Source organism: Bos taurus, chromosome 2 (genome assembly GCF_002263795.3).
Source record: "Bos taurus isolate L1 Dominette 01449 registration number 42190680 breed Hereford chromosome 2, ARS-UCD2.0, whole genome shotgun sequence".
Taxonomy (NCBI): domain Eukaryota; kingdom Metazoa; phylum Chordata; class Mammalia; order Artiodactyla; family Bovidae; genus Bos; species Bos taurus.
In genome coordinates this window covers 23,674,491-23,694,394 of record NC_037329.1, presented here as the reverse complement: position 1 = coordinate 23,694,394, position 19,904 = coordinate 23,674,491, and the positions used below count along the sequence as shown (strand labels likewise).

Genomic DNA, 19,904 nt, shown 5'->3' with positions numbered 1-19,904 from the left:
GCTAATTGTTTGATTCACCCTTGCAAGAGCCTGAGAGCTGATGTCATGAGTCTCCCTTAGAAAGAGTAGCCTGTATTTCTTTTCCTTCCATACAGCACTAACTCAGAGATCCTTCAGAGAAAGTTACATTACAAAGTTTGGACTTTTCCAGCCCATCTCTGGCTGTAGAGTACAGGTTTCATGAGTATCCCAAGATACATCATCTTGGGTGCCCTTAGGATTGTCCCATCTTTTCAGGCTTTATGAAACCTCAAACATTGAAATTAAACTGCTAGTTCTTCTTGTGACTCAGTACTCTTAGCTTTTATTTCTATGTGAATGACCGTCCCTAATAGATGGAAAAGTGAAAAAGAAGGAATCTAATTTTATGAGACAGACTTCCGACTCTACACACACACACACCCCATTTTTTTTATCAGATAATAACCTTTGAAACTTCTACTGTACTTTAAGTGGAAAGAAAATGAGCTGAGTTCATCAAGAATTACTGGTGTCTCTGCTGTCCTTGCAGAGAACAGCTGAGCCCTTAGCTCCTGGGAACTTGATGGTATATTCACTGGTCCTGGAAATGTTGACTTTTGACTGCCCAAACTGCCAAGTCACTAGGAAATGTGGAGGCATGAGCTGCACTGGTTCCATATTGACCGGGGCAGGACCCCCTAATATTGTAACTCAGCACAGCTGCATTTTATAATAGTCACCACTGCCAGGGAGGTTGCAGAACTCTGATAATTACTGGGAAAGAAATAACACAATATTCTTTGATGAGAAGATTACTTTGAGAATTTGATTGTATAATGAAGATGTTGCTTTGAAAGGTACTTCCTATTGTTCTGAATCTGAGACTCGCTAGCAAAAAAAAAAAAAGTGTCACTTGTTTTGACAGGCTACTTAGAAAAATTCTCTGTTTATTACATTAACTGCGGCATTTTAACTGTCAAACTATGAAAGAATGTTCTGTAGTTTAAAAAACAGAATAGAGCTTCAGGGGAAATTTTTTGGCACACTCTTGTTGCTATTGGTATTGAAAAAAAACATATATTCTGAATGCGAAATTAGCTTTTTATGTGGTGGCAGGCAGAGTGGCTCACAATGCCCACCCAGCCTCACAGGTGCAGACCTGGGCGGTTTTGGGGGGTAAGTGCTGTACAACAGTGAGAGTTTGATGGCGCTGTTGTTGCGGCTTCCAGACAGGGCCAGCAAACCTAAAATGAGCTTCTGCAGCTTACTGTTTTGATTTTGCTTTGTTTATAAGTCTAAAAACAAGAGGGTACCCTACCGCAAATAGATACAGTAGAGACCCTTACCAGCAGAAACATACATTCTGGCTGCCTTTGAGCAAGTACTTCGGAGAGGGACTGGAAAAAGAGATGTGGACTGAGCAGGTAAACAGAATGTTGTAAGCTTGAGGCCGGCTGGACGAAAAGAGGCTTCAAGGAGACAAAGAAGGCTCTTGCCATACAAGGCTCCCAACTTCCTCTTTCGAGGAAAGTGAGACCTAGCTCTCCACTGGAAGCTGTCAATCAGAAAACAGCCTCAGGCAGGAGGGAAATGAGTGGATGCCATTTCCCGAATCTAATTCTGGTCTGTCTGAAATTTTGAAACTCCCTAAAAGCCTAGAAGCTTGTCAATTGGGCCTGAGCAGAAGGGGGGGAAATGAAACTTTATATATGTATATATATTTGAGTTTTATATGTATTTTATAAATTATATATAAACTTATGTGTAGTCAGTCACTTCAGTCATGTCCAACTCTTTGTGATCCTAGGGACTGTGGCCCGCCAGGCTCCTCTGTCCACGGGATTCTCCAGGCAAGAATACTGGAGTGGGTTCCCATGCCCTCCTCCAGGGGATCTTCCTGACCCAGGGATCAAACCTGTGTCTCTGAAGTCTCCTGCATTGCCAGGCAGATTCTTTACCGCTGAGCCACTGGGGAAGCCCACATAAATTTATATTTGTTGTTGTTGTTCAGTTGCTCAGTTGTGTCTGACTCTTTGCAATCCCATTGACTGCAGCACACCAGGCTTCCCTGTCGTTCACCATCTCCTGGAGCTCGCCCAAACCCATGTTCATTGAGTCAGTGATGCCATATCATCTTGTCCTCTGTCATCTCCATCTCCTCCTACCTTCAATCTTTCCCAGCATTGGGGTCTTTTCTAATGAGTTGGCTCTTCATATCAGGTGACCAAAGTATTGGAGCTTCAACTTCAACATCAGTCCTTCCAGTGAATATTCAGGATTTATTTCCTTTATGATTGACTGGTTTGATCTCCTTGCAGTCCAAGGGACTCTCAAGAGTCTTCTCCAACACCACAGTTCAAAACCATCAGTTCTTTGGCCTTCACCCTTCTTCATGATCCAACTCTCACATCCATACATGACTACTGGGAAAACTGTAGCTTTGTCTATATGGACCTTTGTTGGCAGAGTAATGTCTCTGCTTTATAATATGCCATCTAGGTTTGTCATAACTTTTCTTCCAAGGAGCAAGCATCTTTTAATTTCATGGCTGCAATCACCAGGAAATATATACAAATATATATATATATATTTATATAAATTATACATGTATATTTGAAATGCTGGCAGGTTTAGGTCTACCAAATGGTCGAAACTCATAATCTTAAATTCATTTATTTCATGTGCTTGAGTAATATTTTCTAACATATACTGTGGGACATAAGATTGAAAGGAAACAATTTAAGATAATCAAGTGATACGAGAAAATACCAGAAGGAAGAGTTGTTTAGACAGCCACCACCTGCTGTTCCACACATGTGCTCTAGAGGGCACGTGAGAGGTTGTGTGTTTTCTCTTCATTAGCAGAGCCTGTTTTTAATAGTCTTTACCTGCCCAAGCTATTTTTGGAGGGTGTGATATTTGAAATCCTGATAGTTATAGGAAAATTTGTTTCTTCAGTGGAACCCAGATTAGCAAGCCTAAAACCATTAGTGCTTGGGCTTGTGATTTCTGCTGGGGTATGCCAAGAGAATGTTCAGAGTGAAAAAAAGTCCATCCTCAGATGCAAATCAAATGAAAACAGAAGCATGACTAAAAGAGCTGATCCTGAGGAAATAAAAAAAATTCACTATGGAGTCTTTTCCTTCAGCGCATGATGAACTTTGCCTTTGTTTTTCCTGAAAAGACAGCTGTGCCCTAAGTGTAAGTTTCTGGAATTTACCAGAAGAAATGACTGCATTAAGTGGGCTGTTTCTAGAGTTTAGATTTGCCTTCGCCCTATGAAAGCAGTTTACTCCTTGTTTCTCATATTTACATGCCCAAGAACCAACCTATGGATTGATGCTCTTAGGACCCAGATTTGGGATAGAAAAAGATGGATATAGCTGCCGTTTACAGTTTCAGTTCAGTTCAGTCGCTTAGTCATGTCTGACTCTTTGCGACCCCATGAATCGCAGCATGCCAGGCCTCCCTGTCCATCACCAACTCCCGGAGTTCACTCAGACTCACGTCCCTCGAGTCAGTGATGCCATCCAGCCATCTCATCCTCTGTCGTCCCCTTCTCCTCCTGCCCCCAATCCCTCCCAGCATCAGAGTCTTTTCCAATGAGTCAACTCTTCGCATGAGGTGGCCAAAGTACTGGAGTTTCAGCCTTAGCATCAGTCCTTCCAAAGTACATCCAGGACTGATCTTCAGAATGGACTGGTTGGATCTCCTTGCAGTCCAAGGGACTCTCAAGAGTCTTCTCCAACACCACAGTTTACAGTTTAGGCATCATTATTAGATTGCCTCAAGATTGTTATGCCTTTTTAATGTTCAAGTTGATCTGTTCATTGCATAGAAAATTTGGAAAGTACTAAAAAGAGTCAAAGAAGAATAAATAACACCTGCCAATCACATCTTCCAGAGATTATTATCATTAACATTTTGGTACCTATCCCTTGATTATTCTTCAGTTCCTAACTTTTTACAGTTAATAATATAGCATGGCATTCTCCCTTAACCATAAGTATTTTTTAAAAGGTGGGACTTTTAATAGGTGCATAGTAGTCTATCCTTTGAAAACTCCTTAGTGCGATCAGTTTGTCACCGTTGGGTGTTTAGGTTGATTCTCAAACCCTTTCTTTTTAACCACAGAAGAAAATAAGAAGTGCCCTTCTTCCTAGAACGAAGAAAGAATTCCTAGCCTAGCAGGGGTGCAGGGGTGTGTGGGGCCAGAAAAATGTCAAGAAAGTTCCAGTAAGGAGCCAAAGGAGTGCCCCCAGAGCAGGCATGTGGGTAAATGTGGCTGGAGAGTTAGGCTGAGGCCAGGTTGAAGGGGGTCTGCTTCTCTGTGTGTCTGTGTATTATTTTATAGCCATTTGGAGCACTGTTGACTAGTTTAAAGGGAGGTGTGGCATGGCCAGCTTTGCAGTAGGTAGGTTTCTCTGCTATCTGTAGAGAATGGATTGGAGGGCCCGAGACTAAAGACAGAATGCCGGATACTGAGTTTTTTTGAGAGGAGAATTAATGGTATTTTGAGAAATTAATGACAGCTTTTGAGATACATGCATTTGACCTAAGAGTCTGCTAAATAAAGTGAAAGCCATACTAAGCACAAGAGCCCTGGATTCTGGTCTTACCAAGTTACCAGTAAGTCCCCCAACATCGTCAGATTACAAGTCTCTTAAACTATAACATGAGTTTAATACCTGCTTACTCTCATCCCCTGGAGAAGGAAATGGCAACCCACTCCAGTATTCTTGCCTGGAGAATCCCATGGACAGAGGAGCCTGGCGGGCTACAGTTTGTGGGATCGTAAGAGTCGGACACGACTTAGCGTTATCTTTGGAGAGGGCAATGGCACCCCACTCCAGTACTCCTGCCTGGAAAATCCCATGGATGGAGGAGCCTGGAAGGCTGCAGTCCATGGGGTCGCTGAGGGTCAGACACGACTGAGTGACTTCACTTTGACTTTTCACTTTCATGCATTGGAGAAGGAAATGGCAACCCACTCCAGTATTCTTGCCTGGAGAATCCCAGGGACGGCAGAGTCTGGTGGGCTGCCGTCTATGGGGTCGCACAGAGTTGGACACGACTGAAGTGACTTAGCAGCAGCAGCAGCAGCAGCGCTATCTTTCTTACTCTCTCCCAGTTTCACAAGGGATTGTAAACGGAAAAACAACTACAATAGTATTTAATTACAGCCAACGTTTACCGAGCACATGTGTGCTAGGCACTGTGCTCAACAGCTGTCTGATTCTATTCTTTCAACAGATCTTTGAGGTAGTGATTAATATTATCCCCATTTTATGAATAAGGAAGATGAGGCTTATGTTAAATCACTTGTTGTTTATCCTGAAAGAGGAGGACTCGGGATTTGGTCCAGGTCTTTCTGACTTGAGCCTGTGTTCTGTTCTGCGGTCTACCACCTGTCCCAGGCCAAAAAGGCTTCAAAACGGTCTCTTGGCTTTGTTCTTTGAGCATTGTTGAGGAAACATGTCATGGAAATCTGATTTTAAAATAGTTACTACAGACTAGTCTCAGTTCATTAAATGATGACTATATCGACCTATGCTGTGCTGTGCTCAGTTGCTCAGCCCAACTCTTTGTGAACCCATGGACTGTAATCCACCAGGCTCCTCTGTCCATGGGTTTCTCCAGGCCAGAATACTGGAGTGGGTTGCCACGCCCTCCTCCAGGGAATCTATTGAACCCAGGTCTCTTGCACTGCAGGCAGATTCTTTACCATCTAAGCCACCAGGGAAGCCCATATAGATCTGAATGAAGTTCAAATATATCATCTACTGTAGAAAAAATTCATATCAACACACAAGTCAGGATCACAGACAAACGTAATAATTAAATATGCTTTGCACTATACCTTTTATATATAGTGACCTCATTTACATCCCCTCTTTGAACCTCAGCCTAACTGTGCAAACTGAGTAGTGCTAATGTTATTACCCACAATTTACAGATGGAGAAACTGAGCTTAGTGGATTCTGAGTGTCTTCTTCATCACGCAGTAGTATATGTAGCTGAACCAGAGACAGAACCCAAGTCTGCTTACTCCAAATCCAATTTCATTCTTTTTTTTTCATGAATAATAATATTTCATCTCTAACAGGTAGCTTCAAGTTCTCTGGTGGATTTACTGAACAAGCAGTGGAATGCAAAGAAATATCTTTCTGTCCCTGATTCATGAAGAATTAATTTTTATAAAGGAAAAATAATGTACCCACATAGCATCTCCTCAAAAAATGTTTGCATTTTCTATCTGATATATATGTCTCATACACAAATACAGGTAGCTATAACTATCTGCTTCCATCCAAATTTGCTTTTCTCAACTTGCTGCTTAGGTATTTTAAAGGAAAATATTTGTGGCTGTACCTTTGAAAAGGTTTAATGGTACACTTCTATTGTGCTCTGATAGTAAACACTTTTGCTGGAAGAATTTCTGGCATATTTAGCTTCTGAACTTGAAAAACCTCAAATCACAATGTCCCCAAACACTTAGGCCTCAGAGGCACTGAATTATGGAATCTTTACCCCATGTCCTGATGATGAGGACATGAGGTAAAGAAATGAGGATGACCTCATTTCTCCCAAATTTCTCTCCAAAGGCTTTTACCCTTAACAGCAGGCTAAATCACATTCATTTCTGACTTCACAAAGAAGGGAAGAATCCTCATGTACACAGGGTTTGCAGTCAGACCTAGACAATGTCTAATTGTATCTGATAAGCTTAAAAGGGAAAAACAAGATGGCAGAGGAGTAGGTGGATGTGGAGTACGTCTCTTTCCACAGATATGTCAGGAATACACCTTCAGATACAGAAATGCTTGCAGAACTCCAGCTGAGAGCAGACCAGAGTACCTGACCACTGGAAAAGAATATACAGAACCACGGAAAACTTGAGAACAAGCCCTGAGCCTTTGGAGCAGGAGCACTGACTCCAAGACTCTAGACTACCAGAGAACTAACCCTGCTGCTGCTGCTGCTGCTGCTGCTGCTGCTGCTGCTAAGTCGCTTCAGTCGTGTCTGACTCTGTGCGACCCCATAGATGGCAGCCCACCAGGCTCCCCCTTCCCTGGGATTCTCCAGGCAAGACTACTGGAGTGGGGTGCCATTGCTTTCTCCACTTGGCTTCCTAAGTATCCTCTAATAAATTCTCTCATACCTGAAAAAGAATTCAGAATAATGATAGTAAAGATGACCAAAAACCTTGAAAACAGAATGGAGAAAATGTATCTGATAAGCTTAAAATGTCCTTTTCTGGGTTGAGAGTAAGGTGAGAGGGTTGTGGTGTAGCAGGGAAATGAGCCAACAGAGTTGGGGAGGATACCTTAAATGGCCCATCACCAGGCTCTGGGAATGTCTCAAATACTTAAGAGCTAACTCTTAAGAAGCAAGTGTCCTGGGAGGTGAAGAAAAGAAGCAAACACGTTGTGCTGGTTTGTTAGACAAGGGGGTGGGAAACCACACCAAACTTTAAGGGAAGTGGAAGAGTTGAATCTCAAGAAAATCTTTTAAGAGCATTGGAAAGTGACCCATGCTTGAGAAATGACTTGAAAGCAGGAGAATCAGGTGGACTGAGGTGGAGTGTTACCACCAAAATAAAGCATTCCAGCCCCAAGAAAAATATAGTAAAGCATTTCCTTTATTTTGGTGCTTGACCAGGTCTTACATATTTATAACACTGACTTTTCTGGGTATTTTTCCCATGCGCCAGGGAATAGGTCTACTGGGTGACAAATCTAGAAGAGCTGGGTTATTTGTCTTTCACCTGCCCGGGTTACCACTGGCCATGCCAGCATGCCTGCTTGGTGCCGGGTGAATCCCTCATTTTATCCACGTTCCAATAACCAAAGAGCTGTGTCTCTGACCTTGATAAATTCCTTGATAAAACTGTATTTACCAGCAGCTTCCAATATCACCTGAGCCCTTCCATCCTTTAATGTAGAAAATGCCTCTCCCTCTATCCCCGTTTATTATCTTGTCTGTAACTAGACATTGCCGCCAGAATGCGTCCCCTGCAGAAACTAGGCCTTTCCCCAGCAGGATCCTACAAATCCCCATCAATGTGGCACCACGCAGGTTTATAAAGAAGCAGGGATGCCTAATGCCTCTCCCTGTGACATCTGGAGAAGGACAAGTAAAGACCAGGTACATTCACGTGCTGCCACTCAGAGCAGCCAGAGAGCCGATTCACTTCCCTGGCCTCACAGGTCCTCTGTGAAGGTAACATGTGAGGTCCCTCCTCCTGCTCGATCGGGGCACAGTGTTCCCTTGGCTCTTGAAAGCCAGATTGCCTTCAGCCCTGGGGACCCTTTCATGACTCTTTGAACAGGCTGGGAGCTGATTTGTGGGATCCCTCTTCCATTTTTCTTTCCTGTCTGCCCCTACAAGGACCAAAGCATGAGAGGTACTCAATGCCACTGTCTGCCACAAGAAACCTGCTTGTAAAACGCGACTTTGTTCAGTGGTGATGGTGGGGAAGTAGGTGGCGCACACGGAGGGGAGAAGCTTCGTCTGAGGCCAGAGCAGAGAGGTCTTTTCCGAGGCACCAGATGGCACAGCAGCTCTGAGCCGGCGTCCCCGCCAAGGCTCGGCCTGTTCTGTTGCTGCAGCCACAAGCTCTAGGGCCGCTGGGCTGGGGGAGGGGCTCCCGTCTGACTCCCACTCATGGACACGGGATGGTCACACCGACCTCGGCTCCATCTGGCCTCCTCCCCGGGACCTCCCTCAACCTTCAACCCTAACAACATGTTGATGGAAACCCCTCACGGCACACCTCCAGTGAATGCTTTTGTTGCTTTTTCAGCTGTAAAGGTGTTCATTTTCTAAAGCCAGTCTCTGCTCACCTTGCCGTCCTGACTTCTCTCACCTCGTTAAAACATGTGCTGTAAACAGGACCAAAAGGACGGTTGCTGTCTGGGTGGATCACCCAGCGACAGTGGCCTGCCCTGTGATGACACTGACCACTGTAGACCACAGGCTTGTTGTTGTTGTTGTTCGTTTTTTTCCCCTTTCATTCAGAGTGGTATTTAGGACTCAGAGACTAAACTGTTTCTAGGCTTTGTTCCATTTGGTTTCACATGGCTGTCATGGGTTTCTCCGGGGCATCCAGCAAGCCCCATGGAAGTCTTAATTTCTTGGTTTTGTTACCGATGAATGGAGGACCAGGGGTAGAATGAGTTCCACGTGGGTCTCTGCAGATTGGCCAACAGCACCCCAACCCCTGAAGGCAGTGGGGGCTGTGCTTCAGGACAGGCCTTGCTTCCTATGAGAGACACATGGGGAGCAGGCAGGCTGAACCCCTCCCTCCTGTCCTCCCACCAGCTGCCAAACTCAGGAGGCTCTCCCAGGAATGGAGCCCTTCCCAGGAAGTCCCTCCTGGGAGAGCTCCCACTTCTCCCCCTCCTCTGTGTCTGGCAGGAGGGCCCAGGGCTCCGCTTCCTTCTCAGGCCCTTCCTGGACATTTGTCTTGGCAGGTCTCAAGTTGGAGCCTGGGCAGCCTGCTGCTCGCCAGCCCCTGCCCTGCACGGGGCAGTGATGCGATGAACCCCTGGGACCTTCTCCTGCCCTTGTCTTATCAGCAGCGCTATCTTCCTCCTGTGTGGGTTTCCTTCTGTGAGTGCAGAGCTGTGTCTGCCTCCAGGCCTCTCTCAGCCATTCTGTCCGCATCTGCTTCCCATCACCCAAGAATTCCCGAAACACTCTGATCTTGCTGATAGCACTATTTTAGGGTTTGTCACGGTGGTGTGACTTATTTTCAGTGCTGTTTTGGATTTTAAAACATCTTTCCTATTATATGTTTAGCATGGCAGACAAAATTCTGACCAAAACAAGGATCCAGTCCAACAGGTGTTGCTTGGTTTTTGACGGTCATCTCTTTTTAGGCCCCCATTGAACTTGATTTAGACGGGGTAGCTTTAGCTGATAATTTCTTAAAACTGGATGAGTATGTTGGTGGGAATGCAAACTAGTACAGCCACTATGGAGAACAGTGTGGAGATTCCTTAAAAAACTGGAAATAGAACTGCCTTATGACCCAGCAATCCCACTGCTGGGCATACACACTGAGGAAACCAGAAGGGAAAGAGACACGTGTACCCCAATGTTCATCACAGCACTGTTTATAATAGCCAGGACATGGAAGCAACCTAGATGTCCATCAGCAGATGAATGGATAAGAAAGCTGTGGTACATATACACAATGGAGTATTACTCAGCCATTAAAAAGAATGCATTTGAATCAGTTCTAATGAGGTGGATGAAACTGGAGCCTATTATACAGAGTGAAGTAAGCCAGAAAGAAAAACACCAATATAGTATACTAATGCATATATATGGAATTTAGAAAGATGGTAACAATAACCCTGTATATGAGACAGCAAAAGAGACACAGATGTATAGAACAGTCTTTTGGACTCTGTGGGAGAGGGAGAGGGTGGGATGATTTGGGAGAATGGCATTGAAACATGTATAATATCATATATGAAACAAGTCACCAGTCCAGGTTCGAAGCACGATACTGGATGCTTGGGGCTGGTGCACTCGGATGACCCAGAGGGATGGTATGGGGAGGGAGGAGGGAGGAGGGTTCAGGATGGGGAACACATGTATACCTGTGGCAGATTCATTTTGATATATGGCAAAACCAATACAATATTGTAAAGTTAAAAAATAAAATTAAATTAAAAAAAAAACTGGATGAGTAAATTTATAATCCTACCAAAAAAAAAAAAAATTTCTATCTTTGAATGGGATTTGGAGTAAGAGGTCAGGTCCAACATTTTCATCCTGTCTCCTCCCTCCATTAATAATTAACTGCTTACCATGTCACATATGTGTACTATAGTCAAAGAGAATGGGGTCATGGGCATCTTGTCTTACTGGACCTTCAGTGGGGAGGATAACAGAGCGTAAGGCCTTCAGGATACAGAACAAGAACTGGTCCTTGGTACTGCTGCCACCTCCCCCGGGCAAACCCTGAGTTCAGCAGAAATCGCGAGAACTTGTGCATTCATCCAATGAGACGTATTGAACACCTCCCACTTTATCATGTCATCCTGCATGAGCACCATATTTCCAGTGTATCAGTGCTTTGTGTATATTAGCTCATTCGATCTTTACAACAATCCTATTTATTATCCCCATTTTTACAGATGTAGGAACCAAGCATTAGACCAATTGGGTACCTAGGAAGTTCCTATTTTAGATCTCAAATCCTGTTTCTGATATTAACACAGTGCCCTTTGTACTACCAGATGCTGCTTCTCTTGAGAAGAGCAGTGTAGAGTCATGGATTTCTAAGCAAATAACATTCTGCATAGTATGTTTCAATTGCGACAGCAGTTTGACCATGTGCCTTGGAAGAGTAAATTTTGGAGAACCAGTTTTGCCTCAGAGAGGGGACAACTGAGCTGGGCTTGTAGCAGAAAACACATATCCCAGGCAAAGAGAAGAACATGTGAAGAGTCTTAGAGGTGTGAAAGAGCACTGCATGTTTTAGAACTGGAGACATGTCCGGTTATGCCTCGAGCACAAAGCACGTTAGCCAGGAGGAAAGGTGTGAAGAGAGGAGAGATGAGTCTAGAAAGGTCCACTGGGACCAGCTGAAAAAGTTTTGTGTGATGATGAGGGAGCACTTCTGGACAGACTGAGTTTATGGGTTGTCTGGGAATTGATGGTCAGAAAGCTATTGGAGCTCAAGAAATAAATCTGTTTGGAGATTAAAATTTAGGTCTCAGCATCACATAGATGAAAGCTGGGGACTTTTCCCAGGGAGACAAGGTAGAAGGAAGTGAGAACAGAGCTGATGACAGCTTTGGGGCACAGCACAATTCATGAGGTGAACAGAGAAACAACAGACCATGAAAGACATGAGGAGAGATGCCTGGCAGACAGGAAGCGAGCCAGCAGGGCACATTGTTCATCATATTTTAACTCTTGGATGAAATTCAGTGATTTTTAACATAATGGGATTTGTTGATCTTAAAGGCAGCACTTAATTTTTTAATCTGTAAGACTTGATCAGTGTGGATTTCATGTTGATACTATGTGAACCCTCTTCCTAAACTTGTAGACATCTGCTCCCCAAATTTCAACTCTGAATCTAAATTCAGAGGTAGATTTTAGAGCTAAATTCTGACCTTTCTTTTCGCAGATAGGTTTTTCTTCTCCCTCCGTAATAGCCCCCCACTCCCGCCCCCCATGGAGGTGAGAATGAGACTTGGTGACTGTTTTCTCCTTTAGCCAAGCTTCTAGGAGGGTCCATGCTATTTGCAGCTGATGTCAAGAAGCAGGAACAGCAGGGCTGCTCCTCATGCTGAAGAGCCATAATCCTATTACGCCCACCTTGAGGCTTTCGCGTTAGCTGCCTCTACAGCAGTAGATGGACTGAGGTGACTCAATTGACTTTTAAATCTCCAAGGGTCCCAGTTTCAAAATCCCCATGTCTAAGTCAAGTAGTAGATTAGGCCCCTTACTAAGAAGGCCTGGCTCCTTCAGAATCCCTGTGGCCATAGCTTTTCCTTCGGTGTCTGTGGGTCCCCCTACTTTCTGCGTTCCACATGTGTCCTTAAGTGATAATCCTTGGCAGGAGGTGAACTTGGCTGGCATCTCCCTGGTTCATGGATTTAGTACCTGTCTTTGTACAGGCAGGATTAGGAAATATAGAAACAGTCCTCTTTGTTTCTGTAAGAGAAGGCTATCGTATTCTTTGGTTCATGTTAAAGCTGTCCTTGAGAACGTAATGCCCAAGGTATAAAAAGAGTTTTCTTTCAATTAGCCCCCTTTTGATCCGCGATATGGTTACAAATTATCTAACGCAACTATTTTAGAATATTTATAATTCACTTTCAATAGCTCAAAGTACTTATCTAACAATTGACTAAGTTCTAGATATAATTTGTTGAACCAAATGTCATACTTAATTTTTAAGTTCATTTTTCTTATGCAAGGGCTTGAGTTTTAGATATCAGGCTGCTGCTTTTTTTTCACTTACACAAATGAATATGCAGATACCTTCCTATTTGCTGCTTCCTTTAGCTCTCACATTACTCTCACAAAGATATTGTCCCCAGTTTACAGAAGAAACTGAGTCTCTGATGTCACATGACTGGTCAGGGGTTGCACGAGGGTTAAAACCTGATCTTCAGACTCTAAATTCAGTGCTCTGCTCAGTACAGCAGCAAGACTTTCTGAATTTACTTGATCAAGGAAAGATTTACTTTTTTTTTTTTAATTGCCATGCCACATAGCTTGTGGATCTTAGTTACCTGACCTGGGACTAAGCCCAGGCCACGTCAATGAAAGGAAAGCATGGAGTCTCAACCACTGGACTACCAGGGAATTCCCAAAGAACATTCTTTATAGTAGTGTAATGATGGAACACCCCTGGTAGCTCACTGAGGTTTATAAGTTTTGTATATTGTAACATTGAATAATACTATAAGTTACTGAAATTTTGGGAGAGTGTATAACACAGGTGATGATTATGTAATAAGTAACACTCATGACTACAATAGTCAGCTGAGAGTAAATGCCACCTGATCACCAATGTGGAGAGTGACTTCCTAGAGCTCTCAGAATTAATAACACATTTGTTTGTTTGTTTGTTTAGTTTCAAAAACATTAGGGTTCCTTATATTGCAGAGAGCAATAGAAGGTCCAAATTACTAACCAATCATCCCTTTTCCCATTGATGTAAAATTAAACACGAGTCGTGATTTCAGACAAAGGTCTGTCTAGTCAAGGCTATGGTTTTTCCAGTGGTCATGTATGGATGTGAGAGTTGGACTATAAAGAAAGCTGAGCACCAAGGAATTTATGCTTTTGAACTGTGGTGTTGGAGAAGACTCTTGCGAGTCCCTTGGACTGTAAGGAGATCCAACCAGTCCATCCTAAAGGAGATCAGTCCTGGGTGTTCATTGGAAGGTCTGATGTTGAAGCTGAAACTCCAATACTTTGGCCACCTGATGCGAAGAGCTGACTCATTTGAAAAGACCCTGATGGTGGGAAAGATTGAGGGCAGGAGAAGAAGGGGATGACAGAGGATGAGATGGTTGGATGGCATCACCGACTCAATGGACATGGGTTTGGGTGGACTCCAGGAGTTGGTGATGGACAGGGAGGCTTGGCGTGCTGTGGTTCATGGGATCACAGAGTTGGACACGACTGAGTGACTGAACTGAACTGATTTCAGAATAACTACTGACATGAAAGATGATCAGAAATCCTCTCAGTCCTCCCATGCCAAGATGTCCATAATGTGTCCAAACCTCATTCTTAAAGGCAAGGTATATGACAGTAGTTTTAGACTAAATTACAGGGGAAAAAAAAACTGTGCCTAGTATACTGATTAACATCTCATGGAAGAGTGGTAGACCATGGTACAGAGTTTGGGGAATGTGAGGTATTCTTCCCTACTTTCCCTTTCTTAATAATTCCACACACTATTTGCCTTCTGCTCATCTCATGTCCTCACCTCCAGAGGGAGGTGAGAAAACATTGTTTATATAAATCCTTTAAGTCCTGTGGTAGAAGCACATTACACAACCCGGAACAATAGTGATAGCAACATTATTCTTCTAGGCTAAGATACCACATAGGATCCTAAGAAATTTGTGTCAGTCATCAAGTTGATTGAACCAGCAGTTCCTGGTGATGTTAAAAGATAACTTTGTTGATCTTGATTAAGGTAGTAATGAAAGGTAATTTTGCAGAATCATCATCTACAAAGTAAGAGATCTAAGTTAGCCAACTATGATGTGAGCAGAGATGTTCCTCCCTCTGAGGTTGGAAGGGAAGGGGATTAGGTGCAGTTTTGATTTCTTCCGTGTCCTTCCATCAAGGAACAGGTCATGTCAAAATTCCCTTTAGGAATTATCATAGCATCATCTCTCCTCCTGCCAGGGTCTTTTTATCAGGATTTCTCCTAAGAATTCCCTGAACATGTTTTACTGGCCCCTGAAGCCCCTTCTGTATTTCAAACTCTAGTAATGACTTTTAGCTCATTATTTCCTTGTTACTTTTTTCTTTGTAGACCTGGACAGAGGACCATGGATGACCTAGAAATTATCTATGAAGAACTCCTTCACATTAAAGCCTTATCCCATCTTTCTACCACAGTAAGTTGTCTCTTAGCTGAGCATGGTTGGGGGCACTTTGAATTAAATGCACTGTTAGGACTGGGGGGAGAGGACTATAGTCTGAGGGAGGAACAGGGATGCCTAAATTCTACCTCATAAATCACCCCTTCTCACTCTCCTGAGATGCTAAGGAAGTTATACCTACATGCAATCACCAAAGAAGGATCAAGTATTACCATGTTATTAGGAGTTGCCCTAAACATTAGAGCAGCCTGATGTGAGTGGAATTGGAGCATATACTTCAAACTTCCCGAGCCTTGGAACCTGCCATAATTCAGCACAGAGCCAGGCCTTAAGATAGGTTTTCAGTCCCTTGCATGAAATAAAGAGCCATACCGGGCAGCAGTGAGAGAAATCAAGATGACCTGGCCTGGCCCAGGGGGCCACTCCACCCAGGTTTGCTGCCAAATTGAGAAAAGAAGCAGAAGGTGCCAAAGCGCATTGGTTCAGGTATTTTAGGGCATAAGAGCAACACTTGCTGGTAGAAAATGGCCCAATGCCTGTATCTGACTCTGAACGTTTACATGATTAGGATATTATAGAAAAGCAGTGGACAGAAATGCCTCCTGCCATAGGAGGAACACAGAAACATGAGTTCCAGGCAATGTACGTCTCCTATATGGTAATAATTAATAATAATGAGGATGATGATAATAAAAAGTTGTTTCAACATCTACAGATTATATGCCATGTTTGCAAATGACATGCCAGGCTCCTCAGCGGTGTCTGCCTGCCTTGCTGGTCTTTCATTCCCAGCTCGCGAGGTGATACCACGCTGTGAGGGTCACTTGGTGGCAGCGTCTGCAGTCCCCGCTGTGGGCTGTAAAGCCCGGGTCTCTGCTGAGAGCAGAGAGGCACTCCCCACAACCCCAGGGGGAGTGCTGCAGACCTTCCCCTTTAACCCAGCCAGGGCTGCCTTCACATGCTCCCTCTGCCTGCATTCCTCGGGTCGGGAAGCTTGCTCACCTACCTGGGGTATCCAAGGGTCTGGTCCAGCCCACCCTCCCACCACCACCCTGTCACCATCACTCTCTCCGTGGTGGGATACATCCAGCACCCAGGGGCCTCACCCAGGGAACTCCCACATCTGTAGGGGAAGCAGCGGGGGCCCCACAAGCTCATGCTGGAGAGGGGAGTGCAGGAGACCCCTGTGCCCTACCTGCTGTGTGGGTCTCCACCCTGCATGTATTCTGACTTCCGCTGCCTTGGAAGAACCATGGGTAGTAGAGAGGAGGGGGAGGCTTCTACCTCAAACTCCAGGTCCCCAGGCACTGTGGAAGTTCTCAGGTTATTTGGTTCTTAGGGAGACAGAGCCATAATTTGGGACCATAATTTGGAATTTAAAAAGAAACAGCTATCAAAATCTCCACACAGGGACTTCCCCCTTGGGGTCTAAGACTCTTTGCTCCCAACGCAGGGGGCATGGGTTCGACTCCTGGTCAGGCAACTAAATCTCATAGGCCACAACTGAAGATGCCATGTGCCACGACTAAGACCCAGCAGAGCCAAGTAAATAAATATTTTTTTAAAAATCTCTTCCCACATTAAGCTTAATCATTCAACTTCAAGACACTGAGTTTTTCAACATGTTTGCACTTACGCATGATGTGTGATGCAAGGAAGAACCTCCCGGAGCAAGAGTTACATGATACTGTGGATGCTCTCACCCTCTCACCAAGACAAAAGATAGGCAGAGAAGCTGCCTAGGTCTCATGCACGTGCGACCACGTTGTAAACAGTCTCTGGGAAGCTGAGCTTGTATGAATGAGCATATAAAATAGCTTTTGTAAAAGTGTCAAGAATCTAGTGGCACAAGACACAGAAGCAGCCAAACTGTTCATGGACAAGTGTGTGACTAAAGAAGAGGTGGTATGCATATGCGATGGAGTACTGCTCAGCCACAAAGAAGAACAAAATCTTGCCATTTGCAGCAACATGGATGAACCTAGGGATTATCATGCCAAGTGAAGTAAGTCAGACAGAGAAAGGCTAATGTATCATATGTTACTTATATGTGAAACCTAAAAGAAGTGATACAGAGGAACTCACTTATAAAACAGACACACAGATGTAGAAAATAAACTTATGGTTACAAATGGGGAAGGGAAGGAGGGATATGATTGGAATTTGAGATTGACAGATACAGTCGTGTCCGACTCTTTGCAACCCCATGGACTGTAGCCTATCAGGCTCCTCCATCCATGGGATTTTCCAGGCAAGAGTGCTGGAGTGGATTGCCACTTCCTTCTCCTGGGGATCTTCCTGACCCAGGAATCGAACCCAGGTCTCCCGCATTGCAGGCAGACACTTTACCGTCTGAGCCACCAGGGAAGCCCAACAGATACAACTACTACCTATAAAATAGATAAATAACAAGGTCCTACTGTATAGCATGGGGAATTGTATTCAGTATTTTATAATAAAATAAAATGGAAAATCAGAAAAAGAATAGATATGTGTATAACTGAATCACTTTGGTGAAATATTGTAAATCAACTATATTTCAGTTAAAAAACAAATCTAGTGGCACATGTCATGGAAGTGGTTCTAGGTGGGAGGAGCAGCCAGGCAGAGTGGGAGGCGGCTGGGTGGAAGTTAGCGCTGTTCAGAAAGAGAGCAAGTCCCTTCCCCACACCCCGCAATCTGCCTTTTCCCTGCACTTTTTCTCTTTTTCTTCTAGGTGAAACGGGAGTTGGCAGCGGTTCTCATTTTTGAGTCTCATGCCAAAGGAGGGACTGTGTGTAAGTGAAGGCTGTAATGGTGCACGGCGCCTGGCTTGCCCCGTCCCGAGCATGTGCCCCTGGAGCCTGACTGTAAATGCTCCCCTTTCTTAGGCCTGAGACAGACTTGCCAGGATGTCACGTGGCATGTTTTTGTTTTTCTGGACCCGTGATTATTCCCAGCATGGCTGTGGCTTTGCAGCCTGGTGGGTGTCAGGTACCAGCCTGGGAGCGTTTACCAGCCAGCATCTCTACTTGCTCCCTCCCCTGCTGGCTCAAGATCGTGTTTAAAGAGGGTGGGATGAAGTCATACTGTCTTCAGGGAAAACCTTCACACAGTGACCTCACTTCAATTTTGTGGCTTGGGAAGACCTAATCTGTCTCTTGAGAGGCTAGTTAGAATAGCGTACTCTCCTGCTTGCTTCTCACGCTTCCACTATCAGCTGCAAGCCTGAGAGAATTTCTTTGCCCAGATATTTATGCAGGACTACTATGTAGTGGAGAAGGAAAATGGCAGCCCACTCCAGTACTCTTGCCTGGAAAATTCCATGGACTGAGCAGCCTGGTAGGCTACAGTCCATGGGGTCGCAAAGAGTCGGACACGACTGAGCAACTTCACTTCACGTTCACTATGTAGTATCTCTCCAGTAAGTACGTCGTAGTTTAGTTCTATGACCATATATGGGAGCAAGAAATTGAAAGTGAAAGTCTTAAGTCGTTCAGTTGTGTCTGACTCCTTGCGACATGGACTGTAGCCTGCCAGGCTCCTCTGTCCATGGGATGCTCCATGCAAGAATACTGGAGTGGGTTGCCATTTCCTTCTCCAGGGGATCTTCCTGACCCAGGAGTCGAACCCAGGTCTCCCACATTGCAGGTGGATTCTTTACTGTGTGAGCCCACTGGGGAAGCCAGAAGGCCTCTTAAGAAATTGAAATTTCATATTATAAATGTGAGCAGAATTATTTTGACTAGCATTTCCCACTCATCCTACAAAACCATTCTTGGAAAACATGGTGAGTGGGGTATTCAGGACACGAAATGCCTCCTCTAATTTCTCTTGGAGAATTGTAAGACACAAGCATGCTCTGTTTCTCAGGAGTTCTACAATAAGGAAAAATTTCACACCACTTAAACTGATACCGCCTTAACCTAATGAAACATAGAAAACATTTTTAATGGATACCTATTAACTTTTCAAGAGACCATCTTTGGAAAATCTTGCTCTTTCTTCAGATTGAGCTGTGTTAGTCAAATAAACAGAGACCATGAATTGTAAAAGCAAAAAGAGTTAACATCGATGTTTCAAATATTTTACTTTTAGTCCTCAAAAGTGTATATCTAATATTGCTAGTTACTTTAAAAAGAATGTTTTTTCTTTACTTTTTAAAGGTTCACATTAACATTTAAAAAATGTTTATATTACTGGTGACTTACAACTTCTTTTGTGCTTTTCCTTCTATCTTTCTGACAGTTTTCATTTTATTATGAAATATTTAAGTATTTCAGACAAATCACTAGAGATTGTTACAAACCCCTTTTTATTTATTTATTTATTTTTACAAACCCCTTCTTAAAAAACACTTTTATCAAGTACTAACCTGACACTCTATTTTTTAATATTTTCATTTTTTATATTTTCTAAAAAATGAAATCCTACATTTGAAGAGTCTCTGTTTCCTTTTTTATCTCATTCTTCTCTTTTCCTCTCCAAGGTAACTCATACCCTATATCATGTGATTATCATTCCAACCCATTTTTTAAAAATATATGTAGATATGTATCCATCAACAATATGTAGTGCTGATTTGCATGTTTTCAGACTTCACATTGGGCTTCCTGGTGGCTCAGTGGTAAAGAATCCGCCTGCTGATGTAGAAGATGTGGGTTTGACCCCTGGGTCAGGAAGATCCCCTGGAGAAGGAAATGGCAACCCACTCTAGTATTCTTGCCTGGAGAATTCCATGGACAGAGGAGCCTGTCGGGCTACAGTCCATGGGGCCGGAAAAGAATAAAACACGACTGAGCAACTAAACGACAACAAATTTCATGTTATTGGTCAGATTACTTTTAAAAATGATGTTCT

General features: G+C 43.8%; 1 protein-coding gene across 3 annotated transcripts in view; it reads left to right on the top strand.

Annotated features, from left to right (window-relative positions):
• Positions 1-19,904, top strand: part of RAPGEF4 (Rap guanine nucleotide exchange factor 4) — a 330,219-nt gene that overhangs the window by 243,506 nt on the left and 66,809 nt on the right. For all 3 annotated transcript variants that reach the window (NM_001192902.1, XM_015474949.3, XM_010801907.4), the window contains 2 exons: positions 14,996-15,080; positions 17,782-17,842. In NM_001192902.1, coding sequence (NP_001179831.1) covers positions 14,996-15,080; positions 17,782-17,842 — 146 coding nt within the window. The remainder of the gene's footprint in view (positions 1-14,995; positions 15,081-17,781; positions 17,843-19,904) is intronic.